Here is a 20,527-nt window from a genome sequence, read left to right as displayed (position 1 = left end):
AACATTTATTAGTTTTTACAAAATCTCAGAATTTAGGCCAATCTCAAGATTTTGGGGCCTGTCTCATAACTGTTGAATGCTTGAGGTTGGGAGTACTGCTACAGACAAGGAACAAGAGAATGAGCCACCTGGAAGCTTTAAAATAGGTGTGGTTTAAAGAAGAATTAGTGGAAAATCTAGATATTTTCTGGGTGTAACCTTAATTTTACATTTTATAGCTGTTCTTTTAAAATTTGACCATTATTTTATATTAGACACACATTTCAAATCCATCCTCATCTGGGTTTAGGAGGATAATACATATGTTTGAAAATCTAACAAACCATCTAAAATCCAGTCATGCTGTGCCCATGTAAGTGCATAAGTATTCCTTCATGCCTTATCATTATTGCAATTAACTGATGGAAGAGCAAGATCCCAGTTGGTGGTATCATTTGTCAAAGCCATCTCTTTAAAGGTGCCGAAGAGTGTATATTCTGTCTCCCAAAATATGCAAAGGGTCTGGGGGGGTCACTCTGCTTGTTGTGTAAATGTGATGATAAAATTGCCACTGAACCATGTCAAATAAGCTCATGTTTCTGCTTAAAGCTGCAAATTATGGGTGCGATAGAAAACAGAAGACAGATGTACCTGGTATAGTAGAACTATTCTAGATTGCACCTCATACATCTGCACAATTCTATATTTTGCACCAAAAAATAACTGTTCCACATCTCTCCTTCAGTAAATATTTAATATCTGAGTAGTCTAGAGAGATCTCATATTGCTAAGAAGTCATTAATTTTACTATTTATTTACTGGTATACTAGTGCTGAAAACCACAATAAACTGCTCTTTGATAAAAGCAAATGTACATTAAAACTGGCTTGTAAAGAGTCCTTGGGTCATCTTATTAAAGAAAATTGTTGAACTATTTGGTATGATTCTTTGAGAATTACTTTGAACATAAACAGTAGGTTTCCTTTTGTTTGTATTAAATCCTTATTAAATCCTTTTGGCCCCATACAGATGTATTGACTTGTGCCCCTGGAGGTCTTGTTAAATCATGCATAACCCTAAAGATTACTTCCTCGCCAGTGACTGACAGTAATGTTCCTGTAATCTTTCTTCTGCACTGTGACATGTCAAAGCATAGCCACCTCTAAACGATTAAAGGGGTAAACATATGGGCAACTCATTAAGGAGGGAGAAACAGTCAGTTATTTCCACTTTAATGTTATCCTTTAACTCAGGCAGTATAATTTCATTTTCAGACTGTAATTGGGTCCTGACTGGATCCCAGAGCTGTAGGATGGTGCATATCCTTTAACCGGACTTGAAGAATTGTTTTTCTCAGTATCCTAAAATGTTACTGGGAATGGTTACAGCCTTTATCCCGTCCTATCATAGAACGTACATACTGTGGGTTGGTGTACAGCTCACCCCTCCTTGATTAACAAGATAACTCAAAACAACTCGAGGACAAAGCTTCTCCCAGTCATGACTCTTGTTTAGGATTTCTCCCTTTATGGCTTCTCAATCACAATCTAGCAGTCTACTCCTACTTCCCTTATATCCAGGGTAGCATTAATGAACCAAACCTGCCCCAATCAGCATTCCCCTGCAGGGTCCCAACTCGGCTGAGCGGGTCTGCCACTCTCTTACAATTACTTTCTACAATTAAGTCTTCACTGCAGACCTCTACTGTTTTTTCCCTTAACATGCTCTGTGTTCACACATCCACAGCCTATCAATGCCACAAGGCAAGGCAGCCATCACTCCCTGAGCTGAAGGGAAGAACCCAAGGTACCTATTAACATGTATTGCTACTGTGAGGTAACTGCAATAAAAATACACAGGCACAGGAAGTCGCAGCTATCCCGACCTTATGGTCCTCCAGTTCTTTCCCGTAAGCCCCCTGGACATTCATACCTGTATACCACTTTGCCGTCTACCTGTACTCTGGCCCCTGACCAGAAGTTGACTATCAATCTGCATCCGCACAGCATCCTACCTGAAGTTTACAGATTGTCTGCTTGCAGTTTCTCCAGCTTCATCCATCTCCAGCAAGACAAAGTCCACTAACAATCCCATGGAACAGTGAAACTCTTACTTAGGTCAGGTGTGGGTTATAGTCTTTTGCAGCATTGATACGTCAGTCAGCAATGAGATGCGGTGTGCTGGCAAAAGGTCCTAGCATAGATTCAGTTCTACTGACGAACAGTGCATTTGTTGGTATAAATTATTTTGCTTGGGGGTGGGCTGAAATAATCTATATCACTCTTTTGCTGGTATGAGTTGGAACCATAGTGTGCCAGTGTAGTGTACCTGCAAAGCCTTCCACGTGTAGACCTGGCCTTAGGTTTCAAACATTCAACTTCATTTTCCCCCCATCGCTCAATGCTCAGACACTGCCTTAGTGCCTGCAGTTGAGTTTTTAGTGTCCACGATTAAAACCTTGTTAAGCAGTTCTACAGGCTGACTCATTCAAGCATTTAAAGCCAGATAAAGATAGAAAAATACAAGGTTTTAAAAGAACTTTCTTCTCTCTATTTTTTTTACCATACAGATCATTAAGAGAATGTTGTTGTTTTCTAATTTTCATTTGACTCATTTTATTCTATATTTAGTTATATTAGTGCATTTTAATTCCTCTTTTCATTTATATATATCCCAAACAAGAAATATACTGAAGAAATTTATCTCTTAATTAAACCTCATCATTTGCACAGAATTTGAATTATGTAGGAGATGGAAAGTGTGAGGGAGAATGTTCCTTTTGGACCAGTCTGCTCCTTGGCCATTCCACCTTTTTCCCCACAGTACATCTTTGGAGAGAAAAACAGGATCTACATTCTGCTTGGCTGTCTGTCTTATTTCCATATCCTGTCATACCCCAGGCCATTTCCATGTTTGGTTGTCTTGCATTACATGTCAAAAGCAGCAAAGAGTCCTGTGGCACCTTATAGACATGCTGAAGGCATCCTGTCCTGACTGATAAATAGTCTGCATTTTTTCCTTGGCTTGTATACTTATATTATATTTTATATTATAGAATATGTTAGATTTTAATAATCTCCTGCCACTTGACTGCACTCCCATGCAATTCTACCTTTCTGCTGCTGGCTGGTCATTGTCTTCTCCTTGAAGCGTGAGAACCTAGCATACTACTATACTATGGATTGTGGAGCATCCAATGTCCAAAACATGTCTGGCATCAACATTTCAAAGAGGAGCAGCAGCAGCCAACAGCTAGGCAGGGAAGGAGGGCATATATGGGTCTAGCATTGGGATACTTGCCCTAAATAGGGAACACACAACAAATGTAACTGCATGAGGAACATACCTGCACCCAGGACCAGCACTTAAGTGGGGAAGATAAGGCTGAACGCTTGCCTGCTCAAATTGGAGAAGGAGACAAAATGGGGGTGTCTGCTTGGGATGGAAAGATGGGTAAATGAGTGTCTAAATTGTGGGATCTGCATTGGGGAAGTGCACAGTGCATAGAAGAGTGTCTCTGCTGTGAGGAGGGTGGTTGCAGATAATTGCAGTGGGAAGAAGGCATTTCTGCTGTCACCTGTGATTTAAGCATACTGTCATGCTCTCTGTCCAAGCCAGGTGACTCCAGGCAATGTTTCAAATATTTTCATTGTGTACAGCAAATTTGGGAGCAATGGTCTAGTAGGTAATGGGACTCATGTGACCTATTTGATAACCACCTCAGCCATAGACTTTCTAGTGTGACCTCAGGCAAGTCACTTAAGACAGGTCTACACTAGAAGCTCTGCATCGGCACAGCTACATAGATGCAGCTGCGCCACTATGGCATGTCTGGTGGAGACACTCTGCTGACAGGAGAGCACTCTCCCATTGGCATAATTTCTCCACCTCCGCAAGAGGCGGAAGCTATGTTGGTGGGAGAGTGTCTCCTGCCAACATAGCACTGGTGCGGACAGTGCTTAGGTTACTGTAACTTGCGTTGCTCGGGAGGAAGTGTCTTTTCCACACCCCCGGGCGATGTAAGTTAGATTGACTTAAGCAGTGGTGTGGACCTGCCTTTGGACTCAGATTTTTAAAGGTATTTAGGCATTGCTGCTCTCAGTGTTGGAATGCCTAACTGATTTAGGAAGCTACATCTCATTTTCAAAAGGGTTTCAGGTGCTTAGGGTCTGGGCCTTAACCTACTTTGGGCCTCATTTCCCTGTCTGTAAAATGAGGATAATAGCACTTCTATACGTAACAGGGATGTTGAGAATAAAATCCATTACTTATTGTGAGACATTCAGATACTGAGGTGATGAGAGCCATATAAGTAGCACAGAGATATCTTTCAAAGGATACTTACACACTGATTATGAAAATCCACAGTGATATTTTCTAGCTTGCATATTGCTTCAGGGAGGGGGCCAAAACATTTTTTTCTTCAATTTCTTTGTGTTTTGATTAATTAAAAAATTAGGAAGAACTTTGTTTGCATCTGGCATGTTTTCCCTTAACTGCTAGGAAATCTGATTTGCTCCCCCTTTGTCCCCTCTCCCCCTACTTTTTTACTTTTCAATATAAGGGTGTGCAGGCAGCACTGGTGACTGTCAGAGCTGATAGAAAGAATGTTTCACTCTTGCTGACTTCAGTGTTTCCGAAGCTTTGTTTTAACAGGGCAGACACCTGATCTCCTGTTTAGGAAAATCAGCACTGGAACCTGCTGATGAGAAATAATTGACATCAGATAAATCCATTTGTGATTTTGCTTTTTGCCCCTGGAATGCTACAGCTCTTTGAGTGTAATGAAACAGAAGTAGCTCCTCTTAATTTGTGGACGTGAAGAAGTTTGGTGTTAGAAAAGAGCCATCCATGCTATATTTTACATGTAGAAAGACTACTCCCAGTAGAGAGAAGGTGGGTGAAGTAATATCTTTTACTGGACCAATTTTTGTTGGTCCAATAAAAGGTATTACTTCACTTACCTTGTCTCTCATATCCTGGGACCAACACAGTTACAACAACACTGCATACAGCTCCCAGTAGATCATCTGGCAGTTCCCTCATTCTGCAATGACAGTTCATCTAAGCATGTTATTCCAGTAACACCATTTACTACTTTTGTCTTCAAACTCATTTTTATTTAAAAATGGAATATTTTCCACCTTTTTCTTCAACAACTTTTAAATCTAAGCAAAGGTGGCACTATGTGGGGCAGATTGTCAGCTGGTGTAAACCTTCATCATAGCTCCATTAGAACTAGAACCATTTACATCATCTGAGGATTTGTCCCTAGCTGTATAATAATATCACCTGGAGATAAAACTCTGCGTTATGGGTAAATGGTTTCAGGACTTGCCACTATTCAGCCTTTTGATCAACCTTTCTAAGGCCTTCCTGAATGATTTCCTCATTTAATAATTTCCTGTTAGAGTGACAGGATTTTTACTTTTTTCAAAATAAAGTCCACAGTTACAGGGTACATTAAAGTATCTATCTAGTTGATGGGGATTTCTGTATAATAATCTGGAGGATATTTTTGGATGGAGTTACAAATTTCCCCTGCTCTTGACTGTTTAAAGTTGTAACAGTTTTGTTTGCCCTATTGACTGGAATGGCATTGACCTCAGAAAAGGAAAGGAGAAGGAAGTTCTGTTTTTTGCATAGCTTCCTATTCCCCATGACGCTGCTGTAGTATCAGGGTAAAAAAATGTTGGCTTTGCCTGTATGGGTCAATAGTGCAAAATGATTCATAACTTTCCTCCATATACTTCAGAAGAAGTCTGTTTTTATCTCAGACTGTGTTTTTTATTGGAAAAATACGTTCCCATCTGCAGAGCTTATTTAAGATTATTTTGGTTTAATATACCAGGTTGTTCCTAGGAAATCTCAGAAAGGATTGAGACTTAATACTTAAGTTTACCCAAGCAGGCCTTGTGTCTAGATTAGGTTATAATAGTCTTGTATGCATTTACTTGAATCTTTTACTAATCACTCAGTATAATACTTTTTCTTTCTCTGTGGATATGGGGCTGCAATGCCAACAACTTTAAAATAAATAAATAAACAGCCTGTGACTCTGATCTGACTGGTTTGTGAGCTGTACCAGCACACAGTGACTGATAAGGATTCAGAGATCCCTATCAACCTCTTAATAAATGTGGTATCCCTTGGCATCACCTAAAACAGTGGTTTTAAAACTTTTTTTCTGGCGACCTAGTTGAAGAAAATTGTTGATGCCCGCGACCCAACGGAGCTGTGGATGAGGGGTTTTGGGTGTGGGAGGGGCTAAGGACTGGGTCAGAGGGTTGGGGTGCAGGAGGGAGTCAGGGCTTTGGGCTGGGGCCAGGAATGAAGGCTTTGGGGTGCAGGAGGTGGTTCCAGGTGTGGGGGGCTCAGGGCTGGAGCAGGGGATTGAGGTGTGGGGTTGGGGCACAGGCTTACCTTGGGCAGCTCCCGGGCAGCGGTGCAAGGGGGGTTCAGAGGCAGGCTTCCAGAAGTGACCAGCAGCAAGTCCAGCTCCTAGGAAGAGGTGCGCAAACAGCTCCACGTGAGTCACGCCCGCAGGCACTGCTCCCCTCTGCCCCCAGTTCCCATTGGCCGATTCACCAGTGCGGAGCCAGTGCTTGGGGCAGGGGCAGTGTGTGGAGTCCTGTGGCCCCCCTGCCTAGAATCTGGACCTGCTGCTGCCTGCTTCAGGGGTGCAGCATGGTGTTGGAAAAGGTAGGCACTAGCCTGCCTTAGGTAGGCAGCACTGCTGACTGGACTTTTAACATCCCGGTCAGCGGTGTTGACCAGAGCAAGGTGACCCAGTGCCTGACATGCCACGACCCAGTACTGTGTGACAACCCACCGTTTGAAAAATGCTGATCTAAAATATGTTAGCAGCGGACCCTAGGCACTGTAATGAACGTTTCCATCTTAATAAGTGGAATTTCACTTACAGCGATCACTGTTCAAAACTTAATCATTACCATGGCATTTGCAGCACTATTACTATGATAATCCATGTTCTCTAAGTAAACTAACTATGGGAATGCAGAAATGACTGGTTGAGGTTCTGTGGCCTGAATTATTCAGGAGGTCAGACTAGGTTATCACAATTTGACCTTAAAATGTGTGAATGCTGTCATTAGTTAGTTAGTTGGTTAGTTAGTTGGTTCATGGTAATGATCAAGTTGCTAAGGTTACTTACAGAGTAAGCAGTGTTATTCACAGTTCACTTGAACTTTGCACTTCCCACAGCTGGTTTGGGAGTAAAGAAGAGAGATATATAGAGTCATGATAAAATATCTTATGTTGGTTTTCCCAGAAATGTATCCCCCTTTCTCAATTAAGTGAAATGAAAGAGGATTTCATTACCTCAACCCTCGTCTGGATAAATAATTAAATGAAAGTAAACTGCAGTCCAGTTCCTAGTTCACATTGCAAAAACCACCGTCACCATTGGCACTAACTGGCATCCTTTGGGCAATCTGAGCTGAAAGGACAAAAATTAGTGTCTGCACGATCTACTTCTTACTGTCCATCAACTTCAGGAGGAAGATGGGGGACAGAGATGTTGTGATTTTCCCAGTGCCATCCAGCAAGTGAGTAGGTGGCAGTCAGAAACTGAAGCCAGATTTCCTGACTCTCTCTTCCATAATGCAAAAGCAGTGCTGATTTTAAATAATAAATAAATATAGGAATTAAGTCACCTGGCTGTTACCATCCCTTAAATCTGACTTTTACCCCTTGTAAAATAATGGAACAAATAATATGAGAAAAATTAGTAGCTATCTAGAGGGTAGTGCAAACATGAACAATGAGCATCTCATCAGACAAACCTGGTGAACCCTCCGAGCTTGGTACCATCCGCAAACTTTATAAGTGTATTCTGTATGCCATTATCTAAATATGTAGAAAGATTCATTCTCACTGCCGAATCCATGGAGAAATCTGTTCCTTAGAGAAAAAGTACCCATAGATTTCACTTTGTAAAAAGCTCAATCCAGACCTTTTTCACAAATGCATAATTTACCCAAACAAGGAAATACTAAAATATTGCATAACCGGGGGGGAGGGAGAGGAAGGGGTGGAAGGAATAAAACTGCAAGTTTCCTCCCGTTTTTGCTATACATAAAGTGATGTTTTTATACTAGTGGTAATGGGTGACAATATCCCATTTATGTATAGTATAACTTTCAGTAACACAAAGGGCTACATTTTCAAATGTGAGTACCTTTTTTTCATCTCCAAAAATTTATTTTCCATCTGTTGCCCATGTAAAACCTATATTTGCATGAACAAATGAGTTTTTGAATGTGCAGAATTGATTATCCTGTGGGTTAGTACTTGTTCATGCTTAGTGCAAGCAAATGTTCATTTTCATACACAAAAATAAGTTTTACACATGCAAGGGGTGCATGAACAAATGTTATTGGTACCATGTAGGTGATCTTATTTGAGACGTTGGTCCAGTGTTTGGGTAGCAGTAGATAGACAACCCTACCCTTAACACCTAGCCTTTTCACAAAATACATTGCTTTGTGTTTGACATGCATGATGTCACATTGCTGCAAGCCATTATACATCTTGTTACCTTTTGAAGAAGTTTTTGTGTTCAGTGTTTGTTTCTAAAAACTAATCTATCAATAAATATCAGCAAAGTTATAAGGTTGAGCCTGCTGATTAAAAAAATATTTCCTGCCATAAAAAATCTCCACCCCCTCCCACTCCCCACCGCAGCCCCCTGACACACACACACACAGGTCACATTCATGTTGCTCCTTGTCAATTTTACTCTTGCGAGAGACTCAAAGTTGACAGCCAAAGTGAAGGAGATAAGGAGCAAAGGGCAAATGTGTCAACAAATTTTCTATAATCCTTCATTTCTGGTACATTATAAAGATGCTGAGAAATTCCTGCTTTGGGTTTTTTTTTTTTTACTTTTTTATTATTTTAGAAGCTGTCAAAAGTAGAGCCAAGAGGCAGTAATTTAATCTGGGCCATCAGCAACTAGAAATTCAACCCATCTGTCCTTCAGCTGTTCTCAGGGCTGGCTCTAGAGATTTGTTGCCTGAAACAAAGTGGAAAAATGTATATCCCTGACTGTCCACAGTTACTCATACAATAAAACAGTCACTATGGAATTCATTCATAGTAGTTTCCATTCTCCTCTCCCCCTGTACTCTCTGCTATATCTGTACGACAGTGTGCATTGTAGTTTGCCTTCATTTTCATTCTCTCTGGTTTTGTCAGCTTGTGTCCTTTCCTGTGGTTATCTGTGGGTTTGGGCAGGGCCGCCCAGAGGGGGGGGCAAAGGGGGCAATTTGCCCCGGGCTCCACAGGGGCCCCCAAGAGAACAGCGAGGGCTCCCGCCTCCGCCCCTCTCCTGGAGCCTCAGCGCATCAAGCGCCGAGTCTCCGCCGGGGCCCCTGAGCCCCGCCCCGCTCAGAGCCGCGTGGTCAGGGGGCGGGGCTGCGAGCTCCAATGGGGCCTGAGCTCAGCTCCCTCCGCTCGGCGTGGAGCTCCCAGCCCCGCCCCCTCCCCACGCGGCTCGGAGCGGGACGGAGCTCAGGCCCCGCCGGCCACACGCTGCGGCTGTTCGGCGGCGCTGAGACTCGGGTGAGGAGGAGCCGGGATAAGAGGCTGGGGCGGGAAGCGGGACCCGCGCCGCAGAAGCGCAGCCCGGTCTTGGCGGGGCCCCTTCCGTTCGGGACCCGCCGCCCGAAGTGCCCGGGACCCGCGGCGGGGACCCCCCCCCGCCGAATTACCGCCGAAGACCGGGCGGCACATCAGCGGCGGGTCCCGCGTCGGCGGTAATTCGGCGGCGGGGGGGCCCCCACCGCGGGTCTTCGGGGCACTTAGGCGGCGGGTCCCGGAACGGAAGGGCCCCCCGCCGCCGAAGACCCCAGGCCCCCGGAATCCTCTGGGCAGCCCTGGGTTTGGGAGCTGCTTACCTGAAGCAGCTTTTTGTCCTGTGTAGTACTGGTGCTCTTATGATTGGTAAGGGCCCTTAAGATAGACCCCCATTAGTGCAGTAAGAGGGGCTGCTGGAAGGATGCTCTGGGAGAAGGCCTGTTGTATTAATTTAGATTGAATATATGGGCCTTGAGCATCAAAGGTATTAACTTAACCCAGGTACTGTCCAACCTTAAACAGTATTAAACAAGGTTTGGTATACAGAACATCAGAACAGCCACCCTGGGTCAGACCAATGGTCCATCTAGCCCAGTATCCTGTCTTCCAACTGACAGAGACCTCAGCCCACGTAGTGCCATGGCAAACACACCATTAAACCTCATTTTTATCTTTTATTGAAGATACAGAAAAAAAGGGGAAAAACAGTTAAAACATGAAATGTAAAGTATTAAGTAAAGCTTTCATTTCAACACCATCCCTTGTTCCCTCTCCCTGTAGCTGGAGTGAGCTTTTAGAAGGAACTTCCCCTTGTTCTCTCCCCCTCCATATTTAACGGTCTCTTTGATAGTATTAAAGATGGTAATAACTGTCCTTTCGGGGAAAAGAGAAAAAGTTGGTTGAGATGGGCTGGAGCTGTAATTGTTGCTATTGTTAAAGTCCAATCCTGTTTCCTAAAAGACAAGACAAAACATACACACACAATGGGAAAGAAAAGAACAGTAAAAATAGAATATGCAGCCTCTGTCTCTAGTGTTGATTTTCACTTGAAGCCTGGAAAAACACTGGCACAGCACAGTCTTATTAGCCACTCTGAAATCTGGCAAATTTGTACAAGCATCAGTCTATTTAGGGTATTACATTTTGCTGCCTTTCTGATCTCAGGCTTTCAGCAGTGTTGCAAAATATACAGTCTTGGCAGCCTAATCCAGACTCTTACAGAAAGGCAAAAAGGAGAAGGGTAGGAAAAAGAAGAGGTGAGGAAGAAAAAGGACACGTGGCAGGAGTGGCAGAGAAACAAAGTTTCACATCCCAGGTGATGTTTGGGATTTAGCCAAAGCCAGTGGAGGTGGCAGTGTCATCTGAGTCCCTCTCTATGGTCCAGTCTGGTCAGTACATCTCTCAGGATTATAACAGTGAAGTTCTAAAGTCCCAGGAGAAGTTGGGGGTGGCAGCCATGATGATGAGACTTGCTCCTTCCCCTTCTCTTGTCTTTCAGTCAGCCAGAGCACCCCTCTGCTTTGCCTCCATCTGTCCTTATTTCCCTCCCCCCCTCAAAGTGTCTTTTTAAGGACCCCAAAAGGGAGTGATGAGTAGAATAACCCGCTTCCTCATGATTTTGTCCACCAGTTAGGAGTAATTTCCAACACACTGATTTTGAGTCACTGATTTCTGGTCCCACTCTTCTCTTGTTTACTAGGCATGATTTTAAAACAGTCCTTGAATTATATCAGTAGGCCTTTTTGTTTGGATGAACCTAGTCTCTTTGTCTCGCTTTTGCACCTTTTCTCCACATTCATTGTTATAGGGTATTGTGACATTTTATGAACTTTAACTCACTTTTCACAGTTGAGCTCAACATTAGGGTAAATTGGCAGACCCAGTTAATACACCAGGCTCCTTGATTCTGGAATTTACTCCCTCCTCTGGTCTGGAATAGTCCAGTATAGTCTACAAAAAATATCCCACCTTTTCACCTGAGTTCTTTGGGAAGAGAGGGAGTTGAAGTTTGTGGGGCAGTGTCAGGGCTTTATTTCATTATGTATTTATTCATGTGTGTCTCTGATTATAGTCTGATTTATACGGGCATTCATTTGTAATTGTTTATTTACTATAAATTAGATTTTGGACAAAATGTTCAACCCTGACTGCCAGAAGTAAGGCTCCTAAAATTCCAGAGTTAGGCACCTAAATTTACATTTGGCCTTATTTTCAGAATTGCTAATTTACAAATCCCATTGAAGCCAGTGGGAGCTGCAGAAACTCAATATCGTTGAAATTCACAACATTTATATTTAGAAACCTAAATATGGATTTAGGAGCCTAACTTTAGGCACCCCGATTTGAAATTGTTGACCACATATATTTGTAAGTGTCTAGAATTTAAGCTAGGCACACAAATAAAATAAATCTTATTTAGTCAGCAGAGAGAAGAGTGAGGGGGGACATGATAACAGTCTTTAAGTATGTATAAATGGTTGTTATAAAGAGGAGGGTGATAAATTGTTCTCCTTATCCACTGAGAACAGGACAAGAAGCAATGGACTTAAATTGCATTAGGGAGATTTAGATTAGACATTAGGAAAAACTTGCTTACTGTCAGGGTAGCTAAACACTAGAACAAATTACCTAGGGAGGTTGTGGAATCTCAATCACTGGAAGTTTTTAAGAGCAGGTTAAGCAAACACCTGTCAGTGACTATCTAGATAATACTTAAACCTGCCTCAGTGCAGGGGACTGGACTAGATGACCTATTGAGGACCCTTCTAGTCCTACATTTCTGTGAGTCTATGAAACTGGCAAAACTAGATATCACAGGGGCAGTGCCACAGCTGCTATGGCTTGAGAGCAAATAATGAAGCAATCAATTTGCAAACTCCTAGAAGATAATAAGGTGATAAATAACAGTCAGCATGGATTTGTCAAGAACAAATCGTGTCAAACCAACCTGATAGCTTTTTTTGACAGGGTAACAAGCCTTGCGGATGGAGGGAAGCAGTAGATGTGGTATATCTTGACTTTAGTAAGGCTTTTGATACAGTCTCGCATGACCTTCTCATAAACAAACTAGGGAAATACAACCTAGATGGAGCTACTATACGGTGGGTGCATAACTGGATGGAAAATCATTCCCAGTGAGTAGTTATCAGTGGTTCACAGTCATGCTGGAAGGGCATAATGAGTGGGGTCTCACAGGGATTGGTTCTCGGTCCAGTTCTGTTCAATATGTTCATCAATGATTTAGATAATGGCATGCAGAGTACACTTATAAAGTTTGTGGATGATACCAAGCTGGGAGGGGTTGCAACTGCTTTACAAGATAGGATTAAAATTCAAAGTTATATGGACAAACTGGAGAAATGGTCTGAAGTAAACAGGATGAAATTCAATAAGGACAAATGCAAAGTACTCCACTTAGGAAGGAACAGTCAGTTGCACACATACAAAATGGGAAATGACTGCCTAGGAAGGAGTACTGCGGAGAGGGATCTGGGGGACATAGTGGATCACAACCTAAATATGCGTCAACAGTGTAACACTGTTGCAAGGAAAAGCAAATATAATTCTGGGATGTATTAGCAGGAGTATTGTAAGCAAGACACGAGAAGTAATTCTTCCACTCTACTCCACACTGATTAGCCCTCAACTGGAGTATTGTGTCCAGTTCTGGGCACCACATTTCAGTAAAGATGTGGGTAAATTGGAGAAAGTCCATAGAAGAGCAACAAAAAAGATTAAAGGTCTAGAAAACATGACCTGTGAGAGAAGATTGAAAAAATTGGGTTTGTTTAGTTTGGAAAAGAGAAGACTGAGAGGGGACATATTAACAGTTTTCAAGTATGTAAAGGGTTGTTACAATGGGGAGGGAGACAAATTGTTTTCCTTAACCTCTGAGGATAGGACAAGAAGCAATGGACTTAAATTGCAAGGGAGGTTTAGGTTGGACATTAGGAAAAACTTCCTAACTGTCTGGGTGGTTAAGCACTGGAATAAATTGCCTATGCAGGTTGTGGAATCTCCATCAATGGACATTTTGTAAGAGCAGGTTAGCCAAACACCTGTCAGGGATGGTTTAGATAATACTTAGTCCTGCCTTGAGTGCAGGGGACTGGATTAGATAACCTCTTGAGGTCCCTTCCAGTTCTATGATTCTATGAGAGCCACATCTTGGGTTGTCAAGCCATGTTACAAGGGTAGTTTCACAACCAGAAGAAAAACAGGTGACTGAAAATTTAGGCAAACTTTAAAAAAAAACCACTATAGTAAACAAGGAGTGCAGAGGAAAAGGAGATAGAAGAGAAGGGCACACAGTGAATGAGTATCTCAATGATTGCTTGGTTGGTTGGATGATTGATTGTGTATGTTAAAGACATCTGGGATGACAGAAGGAACAATTTTTGATGCAATTCATTATAAAAACAAAAAGTAAATATATAGCACAACGAACAGTTTAGGGACAGGAAGTGAGTAACATTATATCCATCTGTAGGGTGAACACAGAAAGACAGAATTAAATACCTGAGTTGGAATTGGGCCAGGATACCAGAGCCTGAAAAAATAAATGCAACTCTATCATCCTGTCTAAAATAAGGACTGGAACATAAAGAAAATCCCATCCACCCTTTGGAACGCCCTCCCCGCCCCAAACAAGAGGGCACCAGGTTTGTTTGCATCTGCACATTTGGATGATGCATATCCTCCACTCTGACTGCTCTGGTCCTAAGAGCAACAGGGTGTTGAATTGTGTAAGAATTCTGCTTTCCAAAAGCAGGATTGTCGTCAGTGTCAGCAGCCCCAGTCAGGAAGTGTGGAGGGATGGTATGGTATGGTATGTACTGCGAATTAAGGCAACAGTTGGGCCTAATTATTTAATCCTTGACAAAGCATTCCTTTCTAATTAAAGGCACAAAATGCATTTAATACTTACTATTACTGTAAATACTTTCCCCTTTGTGGAGGAAATCTTGACTGAGGTATCTTGTGCCATCATGACTGTTCCATCAAAACAACAAAGCTGTTCTTAGTAATACTGTTTAATTGCAATTCAATCTCATCTTAAAAACTATATTTCTTTTCTGCTTTACCTATGCTCCTTTTTTCTCCCTCTACTACTGCTTTTATAATTCTCTATTATTTTCTATAATTGTTTTCTCTTATTTATATGGTTTAACTGTAACTCTGATATATAATTCTGAATCTGAATTTTGTGGTATGTGTGCAATAACGGTCTCTGTAAAGGTAATTATTCTTCAGTAAAATATTTATACAAAGTTTACTTTTCTAGACATTAGTTGTTATAACAGCTCTGTTTCACATACTAGGTCAAAATCTGCCTTCAATGACTCTTTGTATTCTCTGCTAGGTACTTATTAAGACTACATGGGTTGTCAGTGAAGGCAGAATTTGGTCTTACACTCTCAAAATGTGGGGTACTACTACATTTCTACTATGTAACGTAATACATATGATTTTATTAATAGTTTCTAGAATGGATCAAAATACTAATGTGTTAATTTTACGCCTGGTTGAGTATAACCTTAAAGCTATGGATCTGAATGCTGCCTCTCTATCTGCTTATAGATTGATTGTGAGTCAGATCTGAGCTTTCTATTGTTGGCTGAGAATTTGTTTGTGTTTCACAGAAGCAGATCAGCTAAAACTTGGATAACAAAACAAAAATTCCACCTCACTCCTACCACACTCCAAAATGAGACTTGTCAGTTTTGTAACTCAACTGTTCAGAGATAAGTTTAACTGGTAACTCTTTTCCTTACCAGCGAATACACTGAAGAGCTAAAATTTAGCTCTGGTTTCTTTAATTTTGAATGGTAGGAAAGCACCATTTTCTTGTTAATAGAAGAGGACTTTGTACCCTTTCCTATTTATTTTTCTGTTTCTAATTAAATATGAACACCGCTGAGAAAGGCTTAGCTAGCAGTAGGATTAAATAGCAAGGATGCAGAAAAGAGAGCTTTTACACAGTAGAGAGATATTTTCATCATTTAACATTCTTCATACAATCAGAATGATGATTAACCCCTGCCCAGTCAGAAATTCAGATTCCTAGGAAGCCCTGATAGAAAATGAAAATTTTATTAAGTCAGACTGAAAAAATATCTAAGGTCAAGGCTGATGTGGGGGAGGAGGAGAATAATGGGAGGCAGGGCAAAAGAGACCATTTGACCTGAGTCCTCCCCCTTGAGAGAGCCCCCAAAATGATGAAAGGTAGGAGCTGGATCAGGGATACCCTTCCCGCTAGCAGTGGGACCAGAACTCCAAGAGAGGCAGGACCAGGTATGGACTCCCAGCTGTCCGCAGGGCAACATTCCCCCATCCCCTCAGGGAAGGTAGTAACCTCACAGGTCTGAGCCCTCCCCTCTCTTTTTAACTCTTGTCTCAATGGTAACGTTTTTTGGAAGGGTGAGGGCCTCAATTTAAGATTTTGCCCAGGGCCTCCAAAACCTCTGTGCAACCCTATCTAAATTTGGGTGCATTTTGAGAGTCTCACAACAGTAGCTGCGAAACAAGAACTGATGATATTCATAATTTCTTCTTGCTTGTTTTGGAATGGTAACTTTCTGAGGATCAGACTGTTGAAATAAGACAGAGGAGTGATGATTCTGAGCATGAATTTATAATTGTTCCTAGATGGTAGATGCTGCAAATGTTTGGTTTTGTATTAAAATAATTTTTAGCATTCTTGTGACTGTGTATTACCACAGTGATCGAGGAACAAAGCTACCAGTAACAAACTGAAGTTAAGTAAACTCCTTAATGCCAATGTGTAAGGTGGCTGAAGGTTTCAAACAAGTACGTAGTCATGCTGTCCAATTCAGTTCTAATACCAATGAGCACACAAGCTCAAAGATTTAAGAAAAAAAATATGTACTTCTATTCATCACAGGCTTTTTTTGGATGTGATAGGGGGCCGTGTAAGTAATCAGAACTTGATATGTTTCTTTCTTTCAGATTTACCACTGGATTATAGATTTACCCGATTTTCCTCAAATAGCTTGGAAACTGCTGGTTACTATCCGAAACCTCCAAGGGCATTACTATCAAATGGTGAGCCAGTGACTACAAAATAAATCATATTCCACTTTTTCTTACATACCCGTGTAGTCCTTAACTAATTGTTGTCAGATGCTAATTGGTGAAAATACCATGCAATGCTCCATAAAATCAAGTGATTAATTTAAAAGTGGACCCACATGCAGACTTGCGTGTTACTATAGTACAACTGGAACAGAGGAGCACTGAGTACTTATGTATACATCTTCCTAATACGCTACCTGTCAGAAGTGCATTGAAACTAATTCATCCCAAATTACATGCGAAATTCACACCATTTTGAAGGACACTGTCTACATTCCCTATTTAAGGCCACACCAACCTCCACTGCTACAGCAATTCGTGAGAGAGCTGATTGAGGAGGGCATAAAAATAGGACAAGAACACACAGTACCAAATGCTGTTTTTGATTATGTTTACAGTTAAAATCTAACTTATACATAAGATAAATTTATCTTTACCTAAGTCCCCCCATTATCGCGGTATCTGAGTGATATAATACATGCAATCTATAGTACATTTAGTGTCTTAACACCTCTGGGAAGGAGGTCAGTGCTATTGTCCCCATTTTAGAGATGGGGAACTGAGGCACAGCAAGGTCCAGATTTTTAAAGGTGTTTAGGTATTGCTCTGCTCAGTGTTGCAAGTCTACATGACTTAAGAGCCTAAGTTTTATTTTCAAAAGTGACTAAGGCACTTAGCCTAAATTCCATTGACTTTCAATGAGAATTAGTCTCCTAAGTCACTTAGGGCATGTCTACATTGCAGTTATACACCTGCAGCTGTCCTGTGCCAGCTGATCGGGCTCTCGGGGCTCAGGCTAAAGGCCTGTTTAATTGCAGTGTCGACATTCAGGCTCAGGCTGCCGTCCAAGCTCTGGACCCTCCCACCTCACAGGGTCCCAGATCCGAGCCTCCAGCCCAAGCCTGAACATGTACACTGCAATTAAACAGCCCCTTAGTGTGAGTCCAAGTCAGCTGGCATGGGCCAGCCATGGGTTTTTAATTGCAGTGTAGACACACCCTTTTGACCAGATTTTTAAAGGTATTTAGGCATCTAAAGCTGCAGATAGGTGCCTAGTGGGATTTTCAAATGCACATTGGCACCTAACTCCCATTTATCTCAAGCAACCAGTATAGATTATACCAGTTGCCCTAATGAAATAAGCCGCCCCAGCAATAGGAATTTTTTGCTGCTATAAATGAATTTACACTCGAGGTTTTGCCAGTATAACTGAAAAAAATTACACCCATGACCAACACAAACTCCTAGTGGACATAACCATGCTGGCAAATCTTTTAAATGCAGACCAGGTGCTAGGCTAGGCACTGGACCATCCTTATTCTCAGTCCAGAGTAACTAATTGATATGAGTAGAATTACTCCAAATTTACCCTGGTTTAATAGCCCAGAATTTGGCCATTTATTTCAAAAGCAACATGCCTGACTATCTATAACTCCCAGGCACTAGGCACTAGCAGAATATCGGATAAACTTCCTTAGAGGATTGGATGGCTATTTCAATTAGCAATAATCTTTCACTTCTAGACTTCCGGTTTGAAACAAACAACTGTTACGTTGTTATCTTATGTCTGCCTGACGGTCTACATGGAATAAATTAGTAGCCTGACTCCAGTTCCCTGCATGTTCGCAGTCCCACAGCATAGGACAGTTCAAATGCAGAAATCAGAACACAAAAAGAAGCATTACATCTGTGTTGCACAGAAATCAGCCTGAACTATCTTGTTTCTATAACCTTTGTTTTAAATTTATCTACTCCAGTGTACCCACAAGATACCTGCGCCTTTTCTGTTGGCTGTGTGCTTAGCACTGATGGGTTACCTCAAGTTATACCTATAAAGAAAAAACATCTAGAGTTTAAAAAATCAAGAAAACTAGAAATGTATCCCTTATAGGAAATATGGGTTATAACTAAAAGAGAGATAAGAGAGTTCTGGTCTCTAAAAGTGCCCTGCTGCTCCTATAGGCTAAAAACCTAGCAAGGCTGGGATGTTACTTGTTTCTCTTTAGCACCTATTAATCCCAGTAAATGGAAGAACAATGATGTTCAGTCTTCCTCCCCCACGCCCCTTTCTCTCCCCCTCCAAGAGGTGAGATTTTCAGATGCTGTAAACTGGCATAGTTCATTTGGATTGAGAATCTGGCCTCAAATCTACATATTTTCTGTATTAAGTAGAGAGAGACTCAAGTTAAAATCTCAGACCCAGAAATATGTGATTGTTTGAAATCCAAATCTGGATCCAGATACTGATTTTTTCAAATGATTTCCAATTTTATGGGCCAAACCAGTATCCTAGCACCTTCAAGCATTCCATGTTCTAATTTGAATTTTGTTGCATGGTTCCCTCTCTTGAGTTTTAAGCATATAGCAGGGCCGCCCAGAGGGGGGGGCAAGTGGGGCAATTTGCCCCGGGCCTAGCAGGGGCCCCCACGAGAGTTTTTCAGGGCCCGTGGAACAGGTCCTTCACTCGCTCCGGGGGCCCTGGAAAACTCTCGCGGGGCCCGGGACCCCGGAGCTTCTTCCTCTCCTGGTCTTCGCCGGTGGGGGGTCCTTCCACTCCAGGACGGAAAGACCCCCCGCTGACGAATTACTGCTGAAGCGGGACCCGCCGAAGCGCAGCTGGGTCTTTGGCGGTAATTCAGCGGCAGGGGGTCCTTCCGTTCCAGGACCCGCCACCAAAGTGCCCCGCAGACCCGGCTGCGCTTCGGCGGCGGGTCCTGCTTCGGTGGTAATTCGGCGGCGGGGGCCCCCACCACGGGTCTTCAGGGCACTTCAGCGGTGGGTCCCGGAACGGAAGGACCCCCCACCGCCGAATTACCGCTGAAGCGGGGGCCCCCCGCCGCCGAAGACTCCAGGCCCCCGGAATCCTCTGGGCGGCCCTGGCCTATAGAGTTATAATCCTTAAAACAATCAATGGGTCTCAATGTCTCAATGGATAAATAGTATTTCCTCATCTAGGGAATAGTATGTGCCAGTTTCCAAACAACCTAAGTGTGGACTTCACCCTAAGAAACACAAACTTCTGTTCAAATGTGGACTTGCTTAGAAAGGGAGGCAGTGGTGGCTAATGATGGAGACTGTCAACACCCATTCACTCGTGCCTCCTGTTGAAGATGAGCAGGTGTACACAATAGCAGAAGCAGTGGTGAAACAACAGAGAGTTGCTGCTGAGCATGGCTTCAGCTATGGTTACATGGAGGAAAGAGAGAGGACCATACTGCCTTCACGGCTAATGGTCTGGGGGTGGGAAGGAAAGAGTTTGAGCCTTCCCTACCTTGGGAAGGACAATGGAAGCTCTGGAGAATAGAGTGCTCTTGAGGAAGTGATATGTGAGATGAGAAGAGAGTCATGGGACCCAGCGAAACACTTTGGAGAATTTCTCTTCTATTTCAGGTTTTGTTTTTTAACCTGTTACTTGTCAAATTTCTGTGGAATCCAGTATGAAAGAATACTGCAGAATGTTCATAAATGCAGTGTCCACAATACTGTTCTCAGGATCTGCAGGTGGACCCCAGGGTGATATGTTTTAATAGCTAATTAAAATTAAAGTATCTGGTTGTATAAACTTGAAAGTCACAGCTTTGCTAAATAAAACCTCTGTCAAGCTTTGTTTTGGTATAAACAATGTCTGTTTGAATTTGAAAATAAAGATAATTTATTTCTGAACAATTTTCTCTGAATTCATGGTACTTGATAACTTAGCAACAACAAAAGAAAGATGAAATTGTTAAAAAAAAGTGCAAGTAGATTTAAATGCTACAACCCTAACATGGCACAAATTGTCATGCTCAAAATGAATATCTGGATGAGCCAGTGACCAAGGCCCAGTGGTCACCAGTGCAAAATAATACCTAAG

General features: G+C 42.2%; 1 protein-coding gene across 1 annotated transcript in view; it reads left to right on the top strand.

Annotated features, from left to right (window-relative positions):
* LOC120400755 (dermatan-sulfate epimerase) overlaps positions 1–20,527 on the top strand; it is a 267,676-nt gene that overhangs the window by 182,432 nt on the left and 64,717 nt on the right. The window contains exon 12 of the mRNA XM_039529703.1: positions 16,549–16,644. Within this exon, the coding sequence (XP_039385637.1) occupies positions 16,549–16,644 (96 nt within the window). The remainder of the gene's footprint in view (positions 1–16,548; positions 16,645–20,527) is intronic.

This window comes from Mauremys reevesii, linkage group 3, assembly GCF_016161935.1.
Source record: "Mauremys reevesii isolate NIE-2019 linkage group 3, ASM1616193v1, whole genome shotgun sequence".
In the NCBI taxonomy this organism is placed as follows: Eukaryota; Metazoa; Chordata; order Testudines; family Geoemydidae; genus Mauremys; species Mauremys reevesii.
The sequence above is the reverse complement of the archived record's forward strand: the minus strand, read 5'-3'. Positions and strand labels throughout refer to the sequence as shown.